At 43.6% G+C, this 17,065-nt stretch overlaps 1 protein-coding gene across 2 annotated transcripts in view; it reads left to right on the forward strand.

Annotated features, from left to right (window-relative positions):
* Nucleotides 1–17,065, forward strand: part of ZBTB16 (zinc finger and BTB domain containing 16) — a 128,319-nt gene that overhangs the window by 5,334 nt on the left and 105,920 nt on the right. For both annotated transcript variants that reach the window (XM_083163227.1, XM_083163228.1), the window contains exon 2: nucleotides 6,863–8,163. In XM_083163227.1, the coding sequence (XP_083019353.1) occupies nucleotides 6,935–8,163 (1,229 nt within the window). In that variant the 5' untranslated portion in view covers nucleotides 6,863–6,934. The remainder of the gene's footprint in view (nucleotides 1–6,862; nucleotides 8,164–17,065) is intronic.

Genomic DNA, 17,065 nt, shown 5'->3' on the forward strand with positions numbered 1-17,065 from the left:
AGCTGTAATTGAAGTGTTAAATGTCAATCTAAAATATCCTACATGTGTATGTAATTTTGAAGTGCTGCCAGTTTAGTAGCTTCTCCATGTAATAATACGATGCACATGGGAGGTTAACCCTTCTGCTGAGGTAGAGTTGCAACAATGGGCTTAATGTCTTTATGCTTTGTACTTTTGTTACACAAACCTTAGTTCTCACTATTATTCGAAGTCTGACAAGTCCAATAAAGCATCCTAGCACACTGCATGTTCTTTTGTTACAGAGTAAGGCGAACCTGTGTTTATGGCTGTTGTTGGTTTGGGAGAGAGAGCATTGGGTACAAAAAAATAAATGACTTTGTTTTGTTTGTTTTCTTTGTTTATTTCTACATGCGACATAGTTTTAAGAAGATGGAAACCTTATTTAGTGGTATATTTAACAGTTATTAGGCTAATATCCTGAACAAATTAAGATTGCATGTGCGGAAAGTTAACAAAAATGTTTCTATTGTGTTTATATATTGCCCTTGTACTGTTCTTAGCTTTCTAAGTAAGTTACTAGCCTTTTTAAGTCGATATTGAATAGTATGTTGGTGTGAAAATATAAACTTTAACGAAGGAAGAGTGTGTGTGTGTGTGTGTGTGTATGTGCACGTGTAAGTACACACGGCCGGTACAGTGAAACTGCGAATGGCTCATTAAATCAGTTATAGTGTGTGTGTGTGTGTGTGTGTGTGTGTATATATGTATGTATATATGTGTGTGTGTGTGTATATGTATATATATATATGTTTCAGAGTGCGCTACTGACAATTTCCGTCACACAGTAATGATAAAAAATGATGACATTTTTTAATAAAAACAGTAAAATATATATTTCGTAATCTGTGATTAAACTTCAATAGGATGTTGTTGGTCCAGCGCGTTTCGTCACTGAAGTGACTTAATCAGGGGCGAAGGCAGCAAAATACGTGGTCAGATGTTTTACTGAATGTTTTTATTAAAGATGTCATCATTATTGTGTGACTGCAATTGTCATTAGCGCACTCTGAAACTCTTTTCTTTCATTTCTAAAATCCTCCGGATTCCGTCTAACAGGGGGTCCCCCAGAGTTGCTGCACTTAAACCTTTCTGGCGTGGTGGGGGTTTTTCTTTCTATCTGTGTATATAGATCTCTCTTTTACTGCAATAACTAGATTACACATCCAAAGTAGCGACAATGTTATAAAGATACCGGTGTCTGGACAAGAAAGAGATATAGGTAGAGTTTGCTAATCAGTGGAATCTTTGTGTAACACCGTATTTTGACAGAAAGGTCATAGTGTTGAAAACTGTTTCTGAAACTATGGGATAGAGCAGGGCTGGGCAACACCGGCCCTCCAGATGTTAATGAACTACACATCCCAGCATGCCTTGCATCAGTTTCAGCATGGCCACATAGCAAAACTAATGCAAAGCATCCTGGGATGTGTAGTTCATTAACATCTGGAGGGTTGGTGTTGCCCAGCCCTGGGATAGAGTTATTTGGTCCACACCAGAGACCAATATCAATAGTATCACTGCATTATGTGATCTTCCCAATGATGGCATACCCTCCTCTACATCGCCTGGTACCACATGTACATGTAGTGTCAGGGGGACCCTGCTTTTTGTGATGAGTTTGCTGGCCAAGAGACTTTATCCCAATCTTTTTCTCTCTGGGGTATTGGTATTTTGTAGTATTTTATTATGTATTATTTATTATTAGGCTTGTTTCATTGGTCAATTTTTCTCTGTGTTGTGTGATCATATCCCAGATTAGATGGTTTGTATGCGTTGTATGTTGTTATTGTATCCTACAAATAATTTTTCGGTACTCTTTACTTAGAAGGGCGCCCATCATGGCCATCTCGGGCATTGAATGCACTAAAAAATCGGGTGCGATGCGACCGACGAGATGCCCGAGATTTCCCATAGGGAACAATGTTAAATGTCTCAATTGACCCGATTTTCCTGTTCAATGCCTCAATTGACCCGATTTTTCCATAGGAAACAATGTTAAATGGGCCACAGAGGCCAAATAGGCACCCTGAAGTGAATAATGGCCACCCGAATTGTTAACGCCACCCCACGATCAACGTCAACCCGAAGCGTGGCGAGCGGCGGCGGTACGCGTCCTACGACCTTTTCATACCCCCACTATCCACGTCGGCGTGGAGTTGAGAATAGAAAGTGTGGCGAGCGCAGCGAGCCACCGAGCCCGAAGCGTGGCGAGCGGACGCGGATACCTTCACAGGTATCCGCGTCCCCTCGCGGGCTTCACAGCTGTCCGTGGGGCTCGCTGCGCTCGCCACGCTTCGGGCTCGGTGGCTCGCTACGCTCGCCACACTTTCTATTCTCAACTCCACGCCGACGTGGATAGTGGGGGTATGAAAAGGTCGTAGGACACGTACCGCCGCCCCTCGCGGGCTCGCTGCGCTCGCCACGCTTCGGGTTGACGTTGATCGTGGGGTGGCGTTAACAATTCGGGTGGCCATTATACACTTCAGGGTGCCTATTTGGCCTCTGTGGCCCATTTAACATTGTTTCCTATGGAAAAATCGGGTCAATTGAGGCATTGAACAGGAAAATTGGGTCAATTGAGACATTTAACATTGTTCCCTATGGGAAATCGCGGGCATCTCGTCGGTTGATCGCACCCGATTTTTTTAGTGCATTCAATGCCCGAGATTTTTTACTAACGATGCCCACGATCAAAATCGTGGGCGCCGTTCTAAGTAAAGAGTACCAATTTTTCTTCTTAAACTAAATAAACTTTTTTTTTTTTTTTTTTTTTTTACTGTACTTTGTGCGTTTATTTTTAAAACAAAGACCATTATCTTTGCTGCCTCAGATTGTTCTAAGGTTGTTTAACTGTATACATGGACTCTCTTATGCCAAAAATATTTGTCAATGGCAAAGGTAAAAAAAAAAAAAAACTTCTCAATTTAGTATTTTGCCTATTTGGTAAAATCCCCCAAAACTCCACATACTTACATTTTCTTCCTGTGAATCTATTGCACCTACAAGAACTATCTGACCCAGTGTCATTCAGCAGATTGCTTATCAGTTGCACTTCCAGTTAAATCATGTGACATTAAAGCTACGCTAGCAAGGCTTAACTAGTGATGCCATTTTGGTAATGTCTGAAAATATCTACCTAAACTACACATACATTCTGCAATGTCAGTGGAGTAATAAAACTACCTACTGTGTATGTCCCATTCGCAGTAGGTAGTTTTATTACATTCTGCAAAGTTTTCAGTAGCTTTACTTTTCTCTACCTACCCAATTTGGTTACATTCATCAGAAATACCACCTTAATAGGAAACGATGATGAAATTCCTGGGCAGGTCAACTGACATCTGCAAGTACATGCACACTTGCCAATGACGGGGGTGGAGTAAGCTGGGGCCAAGTAGCATTGGACAACATGGATTTCGTTAGCGATACCCTCATCATCCTGCATGTTCAGACAACGGAGGATGTTGCTAACAGTAAACGGTCACTAGGTTGACCACTGAACTCGACACCCACAAAAGGTTAATATGACTGTAGGTCGACAGGGTCATTAGATTGACATGGGGAAGGTTGACAATCAAAAGGTCGACATGTAATTTTTTTTGGTGTCGACAGGTATTATTTCATGCCCTACCATCCACTAGAGCGTGGAGGGAGAACAAAACAGTGTGCACCGGGAGACACCGCGCCGGAAGCATAGCAAGCGCAGTGAGCCATACGAGGGAATGCGGTGCACCGATCCAGTGTTCATGTCGACATTCAGGACAACAAAACGTCAAAAAACCCATGTCAACCTGTTCACTGTTGACCTTCCCCATGTAAACCTAATGCTCGTGTTGACCTCTGCTGAGAGGGAAGGAGGGAGACCACATGAGGTGTACTTCCAGATCTAGCTCAGCACATTGAGTCGTGGAGGACTCTGGTGTGGAGCTTCAGTGTCCGTCCCCCCCCCCCCCCCCCCCGAAAATGTGCGTTTTATTTGCAATGCTGTGTGAAAAAGATGCACAAGCAGCCTACACTGATTAAAATGATCTATGGCTTGTGTATATTCTCTGTGCTGGTGTCAGTGGAAGACTCTGTACCATAGCATTTAGTATACAGTGATACAGCTGCAGTCCCACAGAGAATACACACATACAACATATCATTTTAATCAGTGTAGTCTATTTCGCATCTTATTCACATAGCAATGTTAATATGGGGCATATTCTTGTTTGTTTATTTACAGTTTCTTATATAGCGCAGCATATTCCGTTGCGCTTTACAATTGGAAACAACAGTGATTAAACAAACTGGGTAGATGCAAACCGACATAGAGGTAGGAGGGCCCTGCTCGCAAGTTTACAATCTATAGGGATAATAGGAGGGATACATAAGGATAGAATTCCATAGCATGGCAGTCTCACCAGATTACTAGACGGTCCTGATGGGATGCAGTTAGATATGAATGCTACTGGAGGTTGTGTGGGGATCCTGAATATGATAGGCTTGCCTGAAGAGGTGAGTTTTCAGGGAACGTTTGACATTTTGGAGGCTAGAGGAGAGTCTTAGTGTGCGTGGAAGGGCATTGCATAAGGTGGGTGCTGCCCGACAAAAATCATGCAAGTGGGAGCGAGTAATTAGTGTGGATGAGAGACACAGATCTTGTGGAGAGGTCGGTGAGGATATTTAAGTAATCCCCAGAGTAATGGCCTTGTGAAAAGGTGCAACAATGACGCTCAGCGTTGGTAAGAGCACTCTGGACTGTGAGTAGTTGTGCAGTTTAACGTGACTTCAGAAAGGATATAGGTGGACACCTCTGTATATGTTAAATAACCTTCCTGTATTGTAGAAAGGAATTCATGCATTGCAGAAGTCTGCTGTTCCACGAACACCCAGTTCTCTTCTCTGCTCTATGCCTTGATGGGTTCCTGCCATGATTGGGAGGGGGGGGGGGGGGGGCTCTATCATGGCAGGAAGCAGGCAGAGTTTAAGTCCAGAATGGAAATCTAAAGCTGGAGGGTGCAGGAAGTTTGGTGGGCCAAAGGCGTTCCTATGGCTGCCTGTTCTAAAATTTACGACCAAATAAGACACCGTAATTTGCAACCTTATCAATGGAAAATATATTCATATGCCTAATCTTTTTTAAAATATATATATATATATATATATATATATATATATATATATATATATATATATATATATATATATATATATATATATATATCTCAAAATGAATAGAGAAAATGATGAGCCCCAAGGCATCGGCCAGTTCCCAGAAAGTTCTAATGGGGCAAACCTATAGAAGGCAGAACTAGGCTCTTCTTGTAATCCAGTGGTAGCCAACTCCAGTCCTCGAGAGTTCACATTTTCCAGACAACCTAGCTGCTGCAAAGGTGCACTCATTCTTCACTAAAGGTGCCCATACACTTTGCAATTATTGTATACAATATCGCATCTCTGTTTTGCGATGAGATCTAATACAAAAAGTATGTGCAGCACATACTTTTTGTATTAGATCTCATCACAAAACTGAGATGCTATATTGTATACAATAATTGTAACGTGTATGGGCACCTTTACACATTTTTAAAAGATCCACAGATGGAGCTAATTACTTCACTTGTGATTCTGTGAGGAGATCGGCAAACAATTACCGGTTGTTGCTCTCAAGGACTGGAGTTGGCTACCCCTGTTGTAATCTATAGGCTACTTACATTTAGGGTCAAATAGGGTCTGATTTTTCTCAATGATCACGGGCCTTGACCATTCATATTGAATATTTAAATAATGCTAAACAAGCCTGATATATCATTGGTACATGATCATAAATATTGGGTAATGTTGTCAAGTAACCCCTTTCACACCAGAAAATGCAGGGACATACCCGAGAATATGGTCCCGGGATCATGGCGGGCATTCCCGGGCTGGATCCTTTTAACCCTGCACTGTTGAAATGCCTAGACAAAGTCCCGGGAATTTTGGCCCCGGGACCCATTCACACCCGCACTAGACCAGGGTCGACCCGGGAATCTAGGCTGGTGTGAAAGGGCACAATCTGGGAATGCCCGGCTTGATCCCGGGACCGAATTCCGGGTATGTCCCTGCATTTTCTGGTGTGAAAGGGGTATTAGAGGAAGATGTATTAAGCTTTCTGAAGTGAAAGTGGAAGGTGATCACGCACCAGCCTATCTGCTCCTAACTGTCATGTTACAAGTTGGATTTGAAAAATGACAGATAGAAGCTGATTGGCTGGTGTGTTATTACCGACCTCTTTATAACTTCATCAGGCTTATTTAATCTGCCCCTTCGTCTTTAAGTCTTGCTTGTACATGCTTTATGAGCAGTGAGAAGACATTTACCTAAATTATTGTTTTACACTTTATAACACAGATGAGCATTACAAAATTTTGTATTTAGGTTGAATTGACATTATATTTGCCGATTGCCTCTGATACTTTTGTACTACAGTATGTTTATACAGCTGTGATTTGATTATTGGAGTATGGTGTAATGGTTAGCATTACTGCCTCACAGCACTGAGGTCATGGGATCGATTCCCACCATAGCCCTAACTGTGCGGAGTTTGTATATTCTCCCCCTGCTTGCATGGGTCTCCTCCGGGTACTCCGGTTCCCTCCCACAATCCAAAAATATACTGGTAGGCTAGTTGGCTCCTAACAAAAATGAACCCTAGAATATCTGTGTATGCGTGTACATGTGGTAGAGAATATAGATTGTAAGCTCCTCTGGGGCAGTGACTGATGAGAATGTTCGAATATTCTCTGTAAAGCGCTGTGGTATAGGTTTTCTCTATGTAATTGTTAATAAATATAATGTTTATTTTTTATTGTATCCGCAGGTTTATCGGTTTCAGAGATTGGCCCACTGTAAGAAGCAACAAACAGACTAATGACTAGACCCCAGGAGAAATATGGATTTTGCTAATATGGGTATGATACAGTTGCAAAACCCCAATCACCCCTCGGGTCTTCTCCTAAAAGCCAACCAAATGCGGCTGGCGGGGACGCTCTGTGATGTGGTCATCATGGTGGATACTCAAGAGTTTCATGCCCATAGGACTGTATTGGCTTGTACTAGTAAGATGTTTGAAATACTCTTCCATCGTAGTAGCCAGCATTATACCTTGGACTTTCTTTCGCCAAAGACTTTCCAACAGATTTTGGAGTATGCTTATACTGCCACTCTGCAGGCTAAAGTGGAAGATTTGGATGACCTCCTGTATGCAGCAGAAATACTAGAAATCGAGTACTTAGAAGAGCAGTGTCTGAAGATCTTAGAAACCATACAAGCTTCAGAGGAGAATGATGGTGAACTTTCTACATGCGAGAGGGCCATGGATGATGAGGAAGAGAGAAAGTCAAGGTTTATTAAAAGCATGTTAAACACAAAGCATTCCAGTGAAGAGAGCGGTTATGCCAGTGTGGGCAATCAGAGCCTGGTGGATCAAAGTCCATCAGTGTCGACATCCTATGGACTTTCAGGTATGAGCCCAACCAAGACTGCTGTGGATAGCCTAATGACAATTGGTCAGTCATTGCTTCAAGGAGCATTACAACAAAAGGCACTAGACTTGCACTCCAGTGGTCGGCTTCATAGTCTAGCAGAGGTGAAAACTGAGGCAATGCTGGTTGATGAGGTCTCTAACCAAGATAGTCCTACTGCTGAATCCAGTGCATCTGCTGGGGACAAATCAGATGATAAAAGCAAAGATAGCCCAGGAACCCCAACCCGCAGTAGTGTTATCACAAGTGCTCGAGATCTTAATGTTGGCCGTGATGAGAATGCACCTGATCAGCCTTTTGACTTAGGCCAAGCTTTCAACCTTGGGCCAGAGCACGCTCTCGCTCATGCTGAGAAACATCTTAGTGTCTACTCTGTTCTCCCAAACCATAAGGGTGAATCGTTGATTAGTGTGCCAACTTCCATGGCATCTGCTCTTCACATGCAACCAGCCTTGGCTGTGTCAATGGACTTCAGCGCTTACGGAGGCCTTTTGCCCCAAGGCTTCATTCAGAGAGAGTTGTTCAGCAAACTTGGCGAACTTGCCGCTGGAATGAAGAATGACGGTAGAAATATCTGTGATCGGTGCAGTGTATGTGGAGCAAATCTTCCAGATAATGACTCTGTTGAACATCACAGGTAAGACCATTCTATGACTTTTTACAATAAATATGATTGTACTGTTTACTCTACATAATATACTGAATGTGATTGGCTAATGATCATTCTGCACAGAATAAGCCTAGTTTCAGTCAACACCATATAAGATTTTATTCATTGTCCTATAAGTCTTAAGCTTCCTGTCTGTAGCTAAGGGTACTGCCTCACTTAGACCCCTTATTCAAATTGGCTCGGCAAGCAGTGAACATTGCAGCTTACCGGGCGCCTGACCGAATACTCCATCCCCCCCATATCGCCCCAGAAACATGCAAGGAGATGTGTACGAGAACACATAAGGGGATGTGTTCTCGTACACATCTCCTTGCCTCCGCTGGCAGGAGAAATCTTTCGATGGTCCCTGCCCATCAAATAACTTCGCCTGTCTTCGCAAATAAAAGTCAGTCTCAACTTAATTTTATTTGTGAGCGCTTGCGGCTGATGTCTTGCGACCCCGGCAGGTATCGACCTGCCCGCGTACCCGTTGGCTTCATGTGGACACCTATAAAACGCTGGGCGTTGCCAAGGGCGAGCCCCGTTCCTGCCGCATCCGCCCCTGGCTCCCCCTCCCTGCAGTGAATGTCCCTGCGAGTGTGTAACTCCATCGAGACTGGGGCTGAATTCAGATCGCTACGAGCAATCCCGAATCGGCCCCTTAGTTTGATATTAAATTTTTAATATAATAATCTTTATCTTTTTATTAATTTATTGCAAATCCAGGTCCCTAACCTATAGAATCACAAGTTCCACAAACCCAAGCAGCTGAGCAAAGTTGTGACTTGGCCCAATGGTCACTCCTGCTGACATGAAGCAGCTTTGCTTTCAGTTGTAAATCCCCCCCCCCCCCCCCTCTTGTTTGATTTATTAGAAGGCACATTCCGAAATTTCAGTTATACATTCAGAACCATTCAGACCATGGGTCTGATTGTGAGCTGTATGGAATCTGCAAGGAATACTGTTCATGTAGTTAAGCGATTGTTAGAAACTGCGCATGTGTGGGTATTTCTGGACCTGCCTACATGCTTTTGCGATCAGAACAGATGGGCGTTCCATTGTGTTGACTGGGAGGTGGCTAGAAATTAATGCTAAATAGTCTGTTTAGGTTGCTAGTTATAGTAGCTTTGTGGGCATGACACTACAAGTTGCAGCACTCACAGAAACACAGCCTGTGTTACAGACGACCATAGTCGGAGAGAGTGTAAAAAAGCTAAAAGGGAGCTCCCCAGAAATTGGACGTTCAGCCAAATAGATGAACACAAGGGAAGAAGATTGTAGCTACATTTGTTTAAACTCACAGAAGGCTGATACACTGCTGTGTGCACTTTTGTGCTCCACGCAGGACCAGGACCCATTTTTTTGTGTCATGAGATCTACTGGGGATACTTCCTGGTTGGCTCACCAGTGTCTGTGACCTGGCAATGTTTTACCTAATATTCCGATCGTAACCTTTATAATCATTGTGCCTATAGCCTATTTATTTTATTTTTAATCACATCAAATAAAAGGACAGCTGTGTATATTTGTGCCATGAAGGGCAATACCAGGGCATTAGAAATGCCCATCTCTGGACTGCTCATCACTTTTTTGTAGAATAGAGTGACAAATATCAAAAGATAGCCTGCCATTGGGGCCACATTGGGCCAGATGTATCAAGCTTCAAAAAGTAAGAAAGTGGAGAGTGATAAACAACCAGCCAATCAGCTCCTACCTTTTCATTTTTCAAACCCAGCCTTTAATATGGCAGATAGGAGCTGATTGGGTGGGTGGAGAGTAACCTCTCTTACATGAGGGCACCGATGAGGGTGTAAGTGCCAGAAAGGTGAGAACAGCCTTCTCTGGCTCTTACAAATCTGTGGTGTACATCCTGGATGGGGCAGGGCTTAATGATGTCATCGTACCTACAGAATTATGTCATCAAGCCCCACACTTAAGGAACTTATGGGTAAGCCCCCTTCCCTATAAACACGTTTGGACCTCCGCGGCATTAAGGACAAGTCCCTTTCATGGTCATGGCCAGGAAGGGTTTAATGTAGTTAATTAAGGAATATGAAGGGTAAATAAGCCATAAAAAAAGAAAATGTTAACATGAAACAAAGGGACTGTCCATTGGAAAAAAGGCATCATGAAATACTGTGTGGTAGGGCTATGTAAATTTGGTATAACTAACTTTTTAAAGTCTACTAAATGATGATTGTACAGATTGTGTAGTTTATAGCAATGCATAGTAAACTAGGCTCCAGTTTAAGTACCTTGAGATAGATATCTGGTTATGGTTTGCGTGGACCATTTGTGATAATTGTTTTTGTACAAGTTGAACTAAACTCTGCTGTGGTCCATTGTGCGGAAACAAGAGCTACTGCATCTGTAGTAACCAACCTTTTTGGTTTTGCAAAAATGACTAATGTTCTCCATATACCTTTATTCGTAATCTAAAATGATTTTAGAAATGTAGGTATTAACCCCACCAATAATCTGTAGATGGTACAGCGGGATGCAGTTATAATCCCGGCGGTCGGAATCCGGGCGTTCAAAATCCCGACCACCGAAATCCCGACACTTTCTCCCTCTGTGGGAGAATAAATTAGTGTGCCGAGTGTAGCAAGGCACCGGGCCTGCTGCGTAGCAAGGGGGAGCGATCCACATCCCCCACCTTTGTCGGGATTTCAGCGGTTGGTGTTCCGGCGTCTGGATTTTGACCGCCGGGATTTAGAACTCCCGGTACAGCTACTACAAGGCACAAAGGTAAGCAGTGCCTGGTAATACGGAATGTCAGCAACACCGATGCCGGCATCCCAACTAGCACCAGGAGACTGGCTGGTGGTTGTTTATCACTCTCTGCTTTATCACGTTTTGATGCTTGATACATCTGGCCCTTATTCTATCATTGTTTATTCTGAAACAGCGATTACAGAAGAGTTTAAATCCAAAACCGCGACAGTCTAGGTCCTTTCGTTTCCCTCCACCCTCTGAGAATGTACTAGTTTCCAAATCTAGAAATGACACCTCTTTTTTGTACAGTGCAAAGTGACACACCAGAGATAAACTTCCAGATATTAATCATAAGGAGCGTGGAACTGTAAGAGGACATACTGTACTAGGAGAACACGGCTTCCGATTGGTCGCCTCTGAAAGTTATTCATCACAGAGCTCTCTGTGTAATGAGCTGATGTTGGGTGTGGGTTGGAAGAGAAGTCTTGCCACACGTTTCAGGTGTGGTATGTTCCTTTGTAACATTTTGTACTTTTCAGTACCCAGCGATTAAAGTTACAGTACAACAATGGAACATTTTAATGGGTGTGAGTAAGCTATATTAATGTTGACGGATGATACATACATTGTGAATGGACTAGCATAATACTGTAAATTGCATGTTTACAATGGTACGGTATTGTCAAAGGAAACTTGCTGCTTTTGTATAGATCTGAAAGGAGATGGTCGTCCTTAAAATAGATCCATTTGGGATGCCCGGGTAGCATTCCTGCTGTCACTGTGGGCATATACTGTAGATTGCTATACATTGTCTTTAGCGATGTACCAAGTGTATACAGCCTGACACACATTCCCCAGCCCCCAGAGTAGGTCAGTGATCCTGAATCAAACCATATAAAAGTATATTTTTAGGTAGGAGATGGATCCCTCGTAGTATTTAATAGGACACAAAGCTGCTGAATATCCCAATTTAAAAAGAAGAATGAAGAAATTGAGGGATTCATCATTAGGTTGATCCTTTTAAGGTCGACATGCATTGGGTCAATCGCTGAAGGTCGACAGCTGTAACCGGTCGATAGGGTTGGAAGGTCGACACAAGAATTAATTAAAAGGTTGACATGAGGTTTTTCACTTTTTTGAGCCGACGTGTGCAGGCAGGCGGTATTTCATGCCCTAACATCCACTAGGCATCATGCCCGGAGCATGGCGAGCCATTTGAGGGGACTCGGTACACTTTGACGGTGTCCACGTCAACATTCAGGACAATTTAAAAAAAAAAAAAAAACATGTCGACATTTGACTATCGACCTTGCCATTGTTGACCTAATGCTTGTGTCGACTTTCCAAGCCTGTTGCCTTATTTAAGGTGTTGACTAAATTGGGTCAACCAATGACGGCCCTGCTTGTTAAGGTACTCTGCATTACTCCTCTGTGTGCCTAAATTGTATTGCCAAAAATATTGTAAAATTTTATACCAGTATTTTGATCCCCGCACCTCAGTATTTGACCTTTCCACTGCTTGGTCCAACCCTCCGTTCTGACTAGCCTTGTCCCCCTCTCAGCAGTTGCCCCCTTCACGCACACACTTCATTGCAATCTTCCATCCCCTGGTCCATCGGCCCTGCCCCAGTCTCCTACTTATCTTTGTTTCCGACCCTCTACTAGCTTTGTCCTGTCACCCTTGCGGCTGCAACCATTGGTGGAGGGGAGGGGGGGGGGGTTTCAGGCTTCCTGTGCATTTGACATCAATGTGTGTGACTGGTATTTGCGTAGAACTGTGCTTATTAATGACAGATAATATAAGAATGTACACACATGACCATTGCCCTCCCAGGGGCAGTTTCTACCTTCCGTACAAACTTTTCAAGAAGCAATCTAAACGAGGGGGCAGAAAGACAAGATATATAACGTATTTCTGAATTTCAGCCCCCTCATGCAGAACATGCTTTTAAAACCTTGTGTTACGTGTAGACAGACGTTTGTGAAAGTTCTGTAGTTGTGCGAGGTGATGTCTATTGTCTGTTTTTCTTAGAAAATCTAAAAGTTTAAGTGTAACAGAACTGTGTTCCTCTGCTCAGTTTAGCAGAAGCTTTGATGATTGATTACGTTTTTGTGTATTGCTCATGGCAGCTCTGTGTTCTCAGTTGTGGAATGAAGTATTGTTCGCCTTGTACAGTAGACTACAGTACATTCTTACACACTGAGTCAGGTCTTCATTCAAATAGTAATAATGTTACTGTACATCAGTCTGATTACTTCATGCACTAAGACTGACAAGATGGTCATTTAATAATGGACCATTGCGCTATAATCTGTACATTCCTTAATCTTATTTATGTAGACCAGCACATATATGAACACAATGGGCTTAAGTGTGCACAGGTTTAAAATGGGGCATATTCAGTGATGTTTAAATTCACACTTACTACAACATATTACCGGTATATTGCAATGGATTGAATGAATACAAGTGACTCTGAATTTTCATCTCTGGTGCAGTTTGGGATCGGCTATAAAATGACAGCTAACCAGCAGTTGTTATGGGCAACTTCTCTGTTACCTCTCAAAGGTTTGATACATCCCTCGTATAATAAAATGTATCAAACCTTTTAAGAAAGATAAAGTGCTGGAGGAAAGGACAGTGTATGCCTTTATTTCCACACAATCCAGTGGAGGAGCCCATCTAAATGTAGCCATTGAGTGACCAATTGCTGCCATTGTATCAAAACCATAGCTGGTTAGGACGCATAGTCTGTCCCTACCCTGAATTTCATCGGGCATCTAGAAGTTGCACCAGCACAATTATGGTAAGTGGTGATGTACGTCCAAAATTCCTACTAAAACACGGCAATGGTTCTCTTAAAGCAGGAATGGGGAACCTTTGGCCCTCCAGCTGTTGCAGAACTACACATCCCAGCATGCCCTGTAAAAGTTTTAGCAAGGCCAAATAGCAAACCTAAAGCAGGGCATGCTGGGATGTGTAGTTCTACAACAGCCGGAGGGCCAAGAAATGGAGAATACCAAATTTGATGGCCTTTAGAAATACAAGTTCCGCTTTCAAATTTTGTTTCTTTCTCTATTATTAGAAATAAATGTACGTGTTTAATACAATCCGCACAGTATAGAGAAAGCTGAGGGGGCTGATATTATGGTCTTTGTGATGGTGCTGAGGAGAATAATGCCGGGAACCAACCATTTAATATACTTTTCTTTGAGCAGGAACTCCTGATGAATGCCAGCAATGGAATGGTCCTGTTTATTGGTGGCACCTGGCATCACAATCTCTGTAATGGAAGCCAGTTCCTTGGCCTGCTCTCCCTTTGTGAGGAAGGCACTGATTAGCTCTCTCTCGGCCCTTGGCCTGGCTCAGGAAATGAAGGTTCCCCTCGCAGCTGACCTGAGCTGGGTAACCTTTGCCAGTGCCCTGTCAGAGGCTCCTGGGATTTGAGGTTAGGCCTCCTGTACTGGAATAAAGCAGGGAGCACTAATAGGCTGAGGTGACTTATTTATGGGCTGTTAGAAGAGGTATATGGAAGGAGGGGGCGCGAGAGATTTAACTGTTTATGTCCCATCTGGATTTTATATGAATATATATGTACACCTTACTTTTATTTCGTGGTTTTCTCTACATCTCATTGATCTGTTGCGGCGCAAGTGGCGATCCTGATATGGAAATGATTTCATTAATGAATTTGATTTGAGAACATGGTACATAATTCCCCCATTGTTTCTTTTGTAGCAAAATTGTAACCTGATCTATAGTCCCATTTCCATCTCTAAGATAATGCACAATGGGGCCGAGTTCAGCCTGGATGGCTAATGTGAAGATTTGCAGTGACCTGTGATGAGGTCAGGTGGGGGTTTACAGTAGGACGGCCAAAGGTGGGCATACATTGGAATGACATCTCCCCTGGGGGAAGTTGCCCACTATCACCCCATGAGACGCCCGGGCCTGTCCCAGCCAAGCCTGGCCAGCTTGGTAGCAATCCAAGAGATTGCTTCTGCGGCTGGTGCAAAATGCGATACGCATGGGACCGCGCATTGCATCAGAACTGCTGTCACTCAAATGGAATTTTTTTTTTCCTGTGATTGAGCACATTTTTAGTCCATATACTGTACTATTCCTGAACCCTCAAAAAGGACTTTACTGTCTGTGCAAATGTGAGTAGGGCTGATGCTTCCTCTAACCTGTAACTAAGACCGTGGAAGTGGTCATTGCTGATGTCATAGGTCCTCCTCAAAACACCTGGGCCCATTTGCATTTTTTCAGACACACACAAAAAAGGGCAGACTCGCCCCCAAAGGCTGACGTCCTGTCCGTTAAGCTGTGAGAGGATTATCATCCATACGCATATTCTGTAGCAAAGTCCACTCGCCCATGTGCGAAGCGTTTTTTATAATCGCTGTATTTAGCGATCCAGGCTGAATTGGCCCCAGTGAGACCTATAAGCCCACACTGGATGGGTCTGTATTTAAGTAGTGTTGATGAATGTTTAAAACTTCAATACTTTCATAAGCAAAAATGGGAATGTGGAGTATCTGAGCATGGCTGTCTTATCTCGGTCTCCTCTTATTACTGCACTACAAAATGTGCTAGAGCCTAATATATCCTCATGCACCTATCCTCCATGCGCAGTGTGTTGCGAGTACGACCAGCGGTGTAGCGTTGCAACTTTTATCTTTCAATTTGCATCTTAAGCTGCCCATACGTTTTTCAGGTGCGATGCAACATGCGCACATCGCACAGCACTAAAAGTATGTGCGGCACATACGTTTTGTACTCGCTCGCATCGCATGCGGGCTAGTGCAGAAAGTACGGAGAACATAACTTTGTGTATCGGCACCTTTATTCTCATAAAGGTGCCGATACACGGCTCAATCTGTACCAGAGATGCTGGGCTGCTCAATCTGTACCAGAGATGCTGGGCTGCGACTAGCTTCACAGGAGTTGGTATTGAATCTGTACAGAAGTGCGGATGAAGCAGAACTTGGAGTATAAAGCCGAGAGCAGTGCATCCGATCATCACTTTGAACATAGATTCGGACTCGTTTACACACAGATGTACAAGTGTTGCACATGAAATGTATCAGTGCGGTCTCATGAATCAGTTTAGTCACCCAACGTTGCAAATAGAAGCACAAGGTGCCGGATGAGCCGTTGACAGCCTGGACCCTCTTCCTCATGGGGGTCCAGAACCTCAATAGAGGGAGTATAGAACCTGTGGCGAGTGAAGCAAGCCACCGAAACCGAAAGAGGGGTTTTTTTGCGCCCCCCCCCCGACGGAATACCGGCGGTCAGGTTTTCCGATATCTGTACACTGACCGTCGGGATCCCGACCCACCGGCGAATCAGAACACACCGAAGCACGTGCGACAGAGAACTATGCTCGGTGCAAACAGAGCTGCCCGGGAGCTTGTGAGCTGTTTGGTGCAATAGTATATGATGACACATAACCACTGTCCTCAAGGCACACCAACGGTGCAGGTTTTAGTGATATCCAGTTTTTATTTAATCATCTGGGTTCAAGCATGTACAGACTGCAGCTCCACCTGAGAGGGAAGTGCAGGCTGGGGTAAAGCCGGGCGGAGGACTCCAACAGGATAGGGAGTGCGAGCGTCTAGTGCGCCCCCTTCTGTTGAAGGGCGGCGGTGGGTGCAATTGGCGATAGAATCACCAGGTGCGGCTCAAATGAGAGCTGCTCCATGTGTATAGCCTATACTATCTGGACTGCAATGGAGAAGTTTCGGAAACTGCCATAGCGCATTGCAATTTCTGTTTTGTTTACTACATGTAGATACCGTTTCAAAAAGTGTGGAATGTATATATTTTGAGAAGTTTAAAATTTAGTTTTTTTTTTTTTTTTTCTCAACCCTGGCAAATAATTGAGAGCATAATTGGTATATTGATGTGGTTAACCCCCACCCACCCCCCTTCATCTGCGCAAAGTGGCAAGTGTCGGTGTTTGGGGTTAAATTTAGTGGCAGGCATATCACTTTAATGATCTGTAATTGCTTACAGATATGGAAGGAGGGGGCCCTGGGTGTGTGGATTAAGGAGCTGGTAAACCTCTTCCTGTTAATATGCCTGTCATTCTTTTATTCATTTATTCCAGGAATCTGTCGTCCTTGTCGTCACTGGCAGCGTGTTATTTGTTCATTCATGGTTTTACTCTCC

This window comes from Crinia signifera, chromosome 19 (assembly GCF_055691185.1).
Source record: "Crinia signifera chromosome 19, ASM5569118v1, whole genome shotgun sequence".
Classification (NCBI taxonomy): Eukaryota; Metazoa; Chordata; class Amphibia; order Anura; family Myobatrachidae; genus Crinia; species Crinia signifera.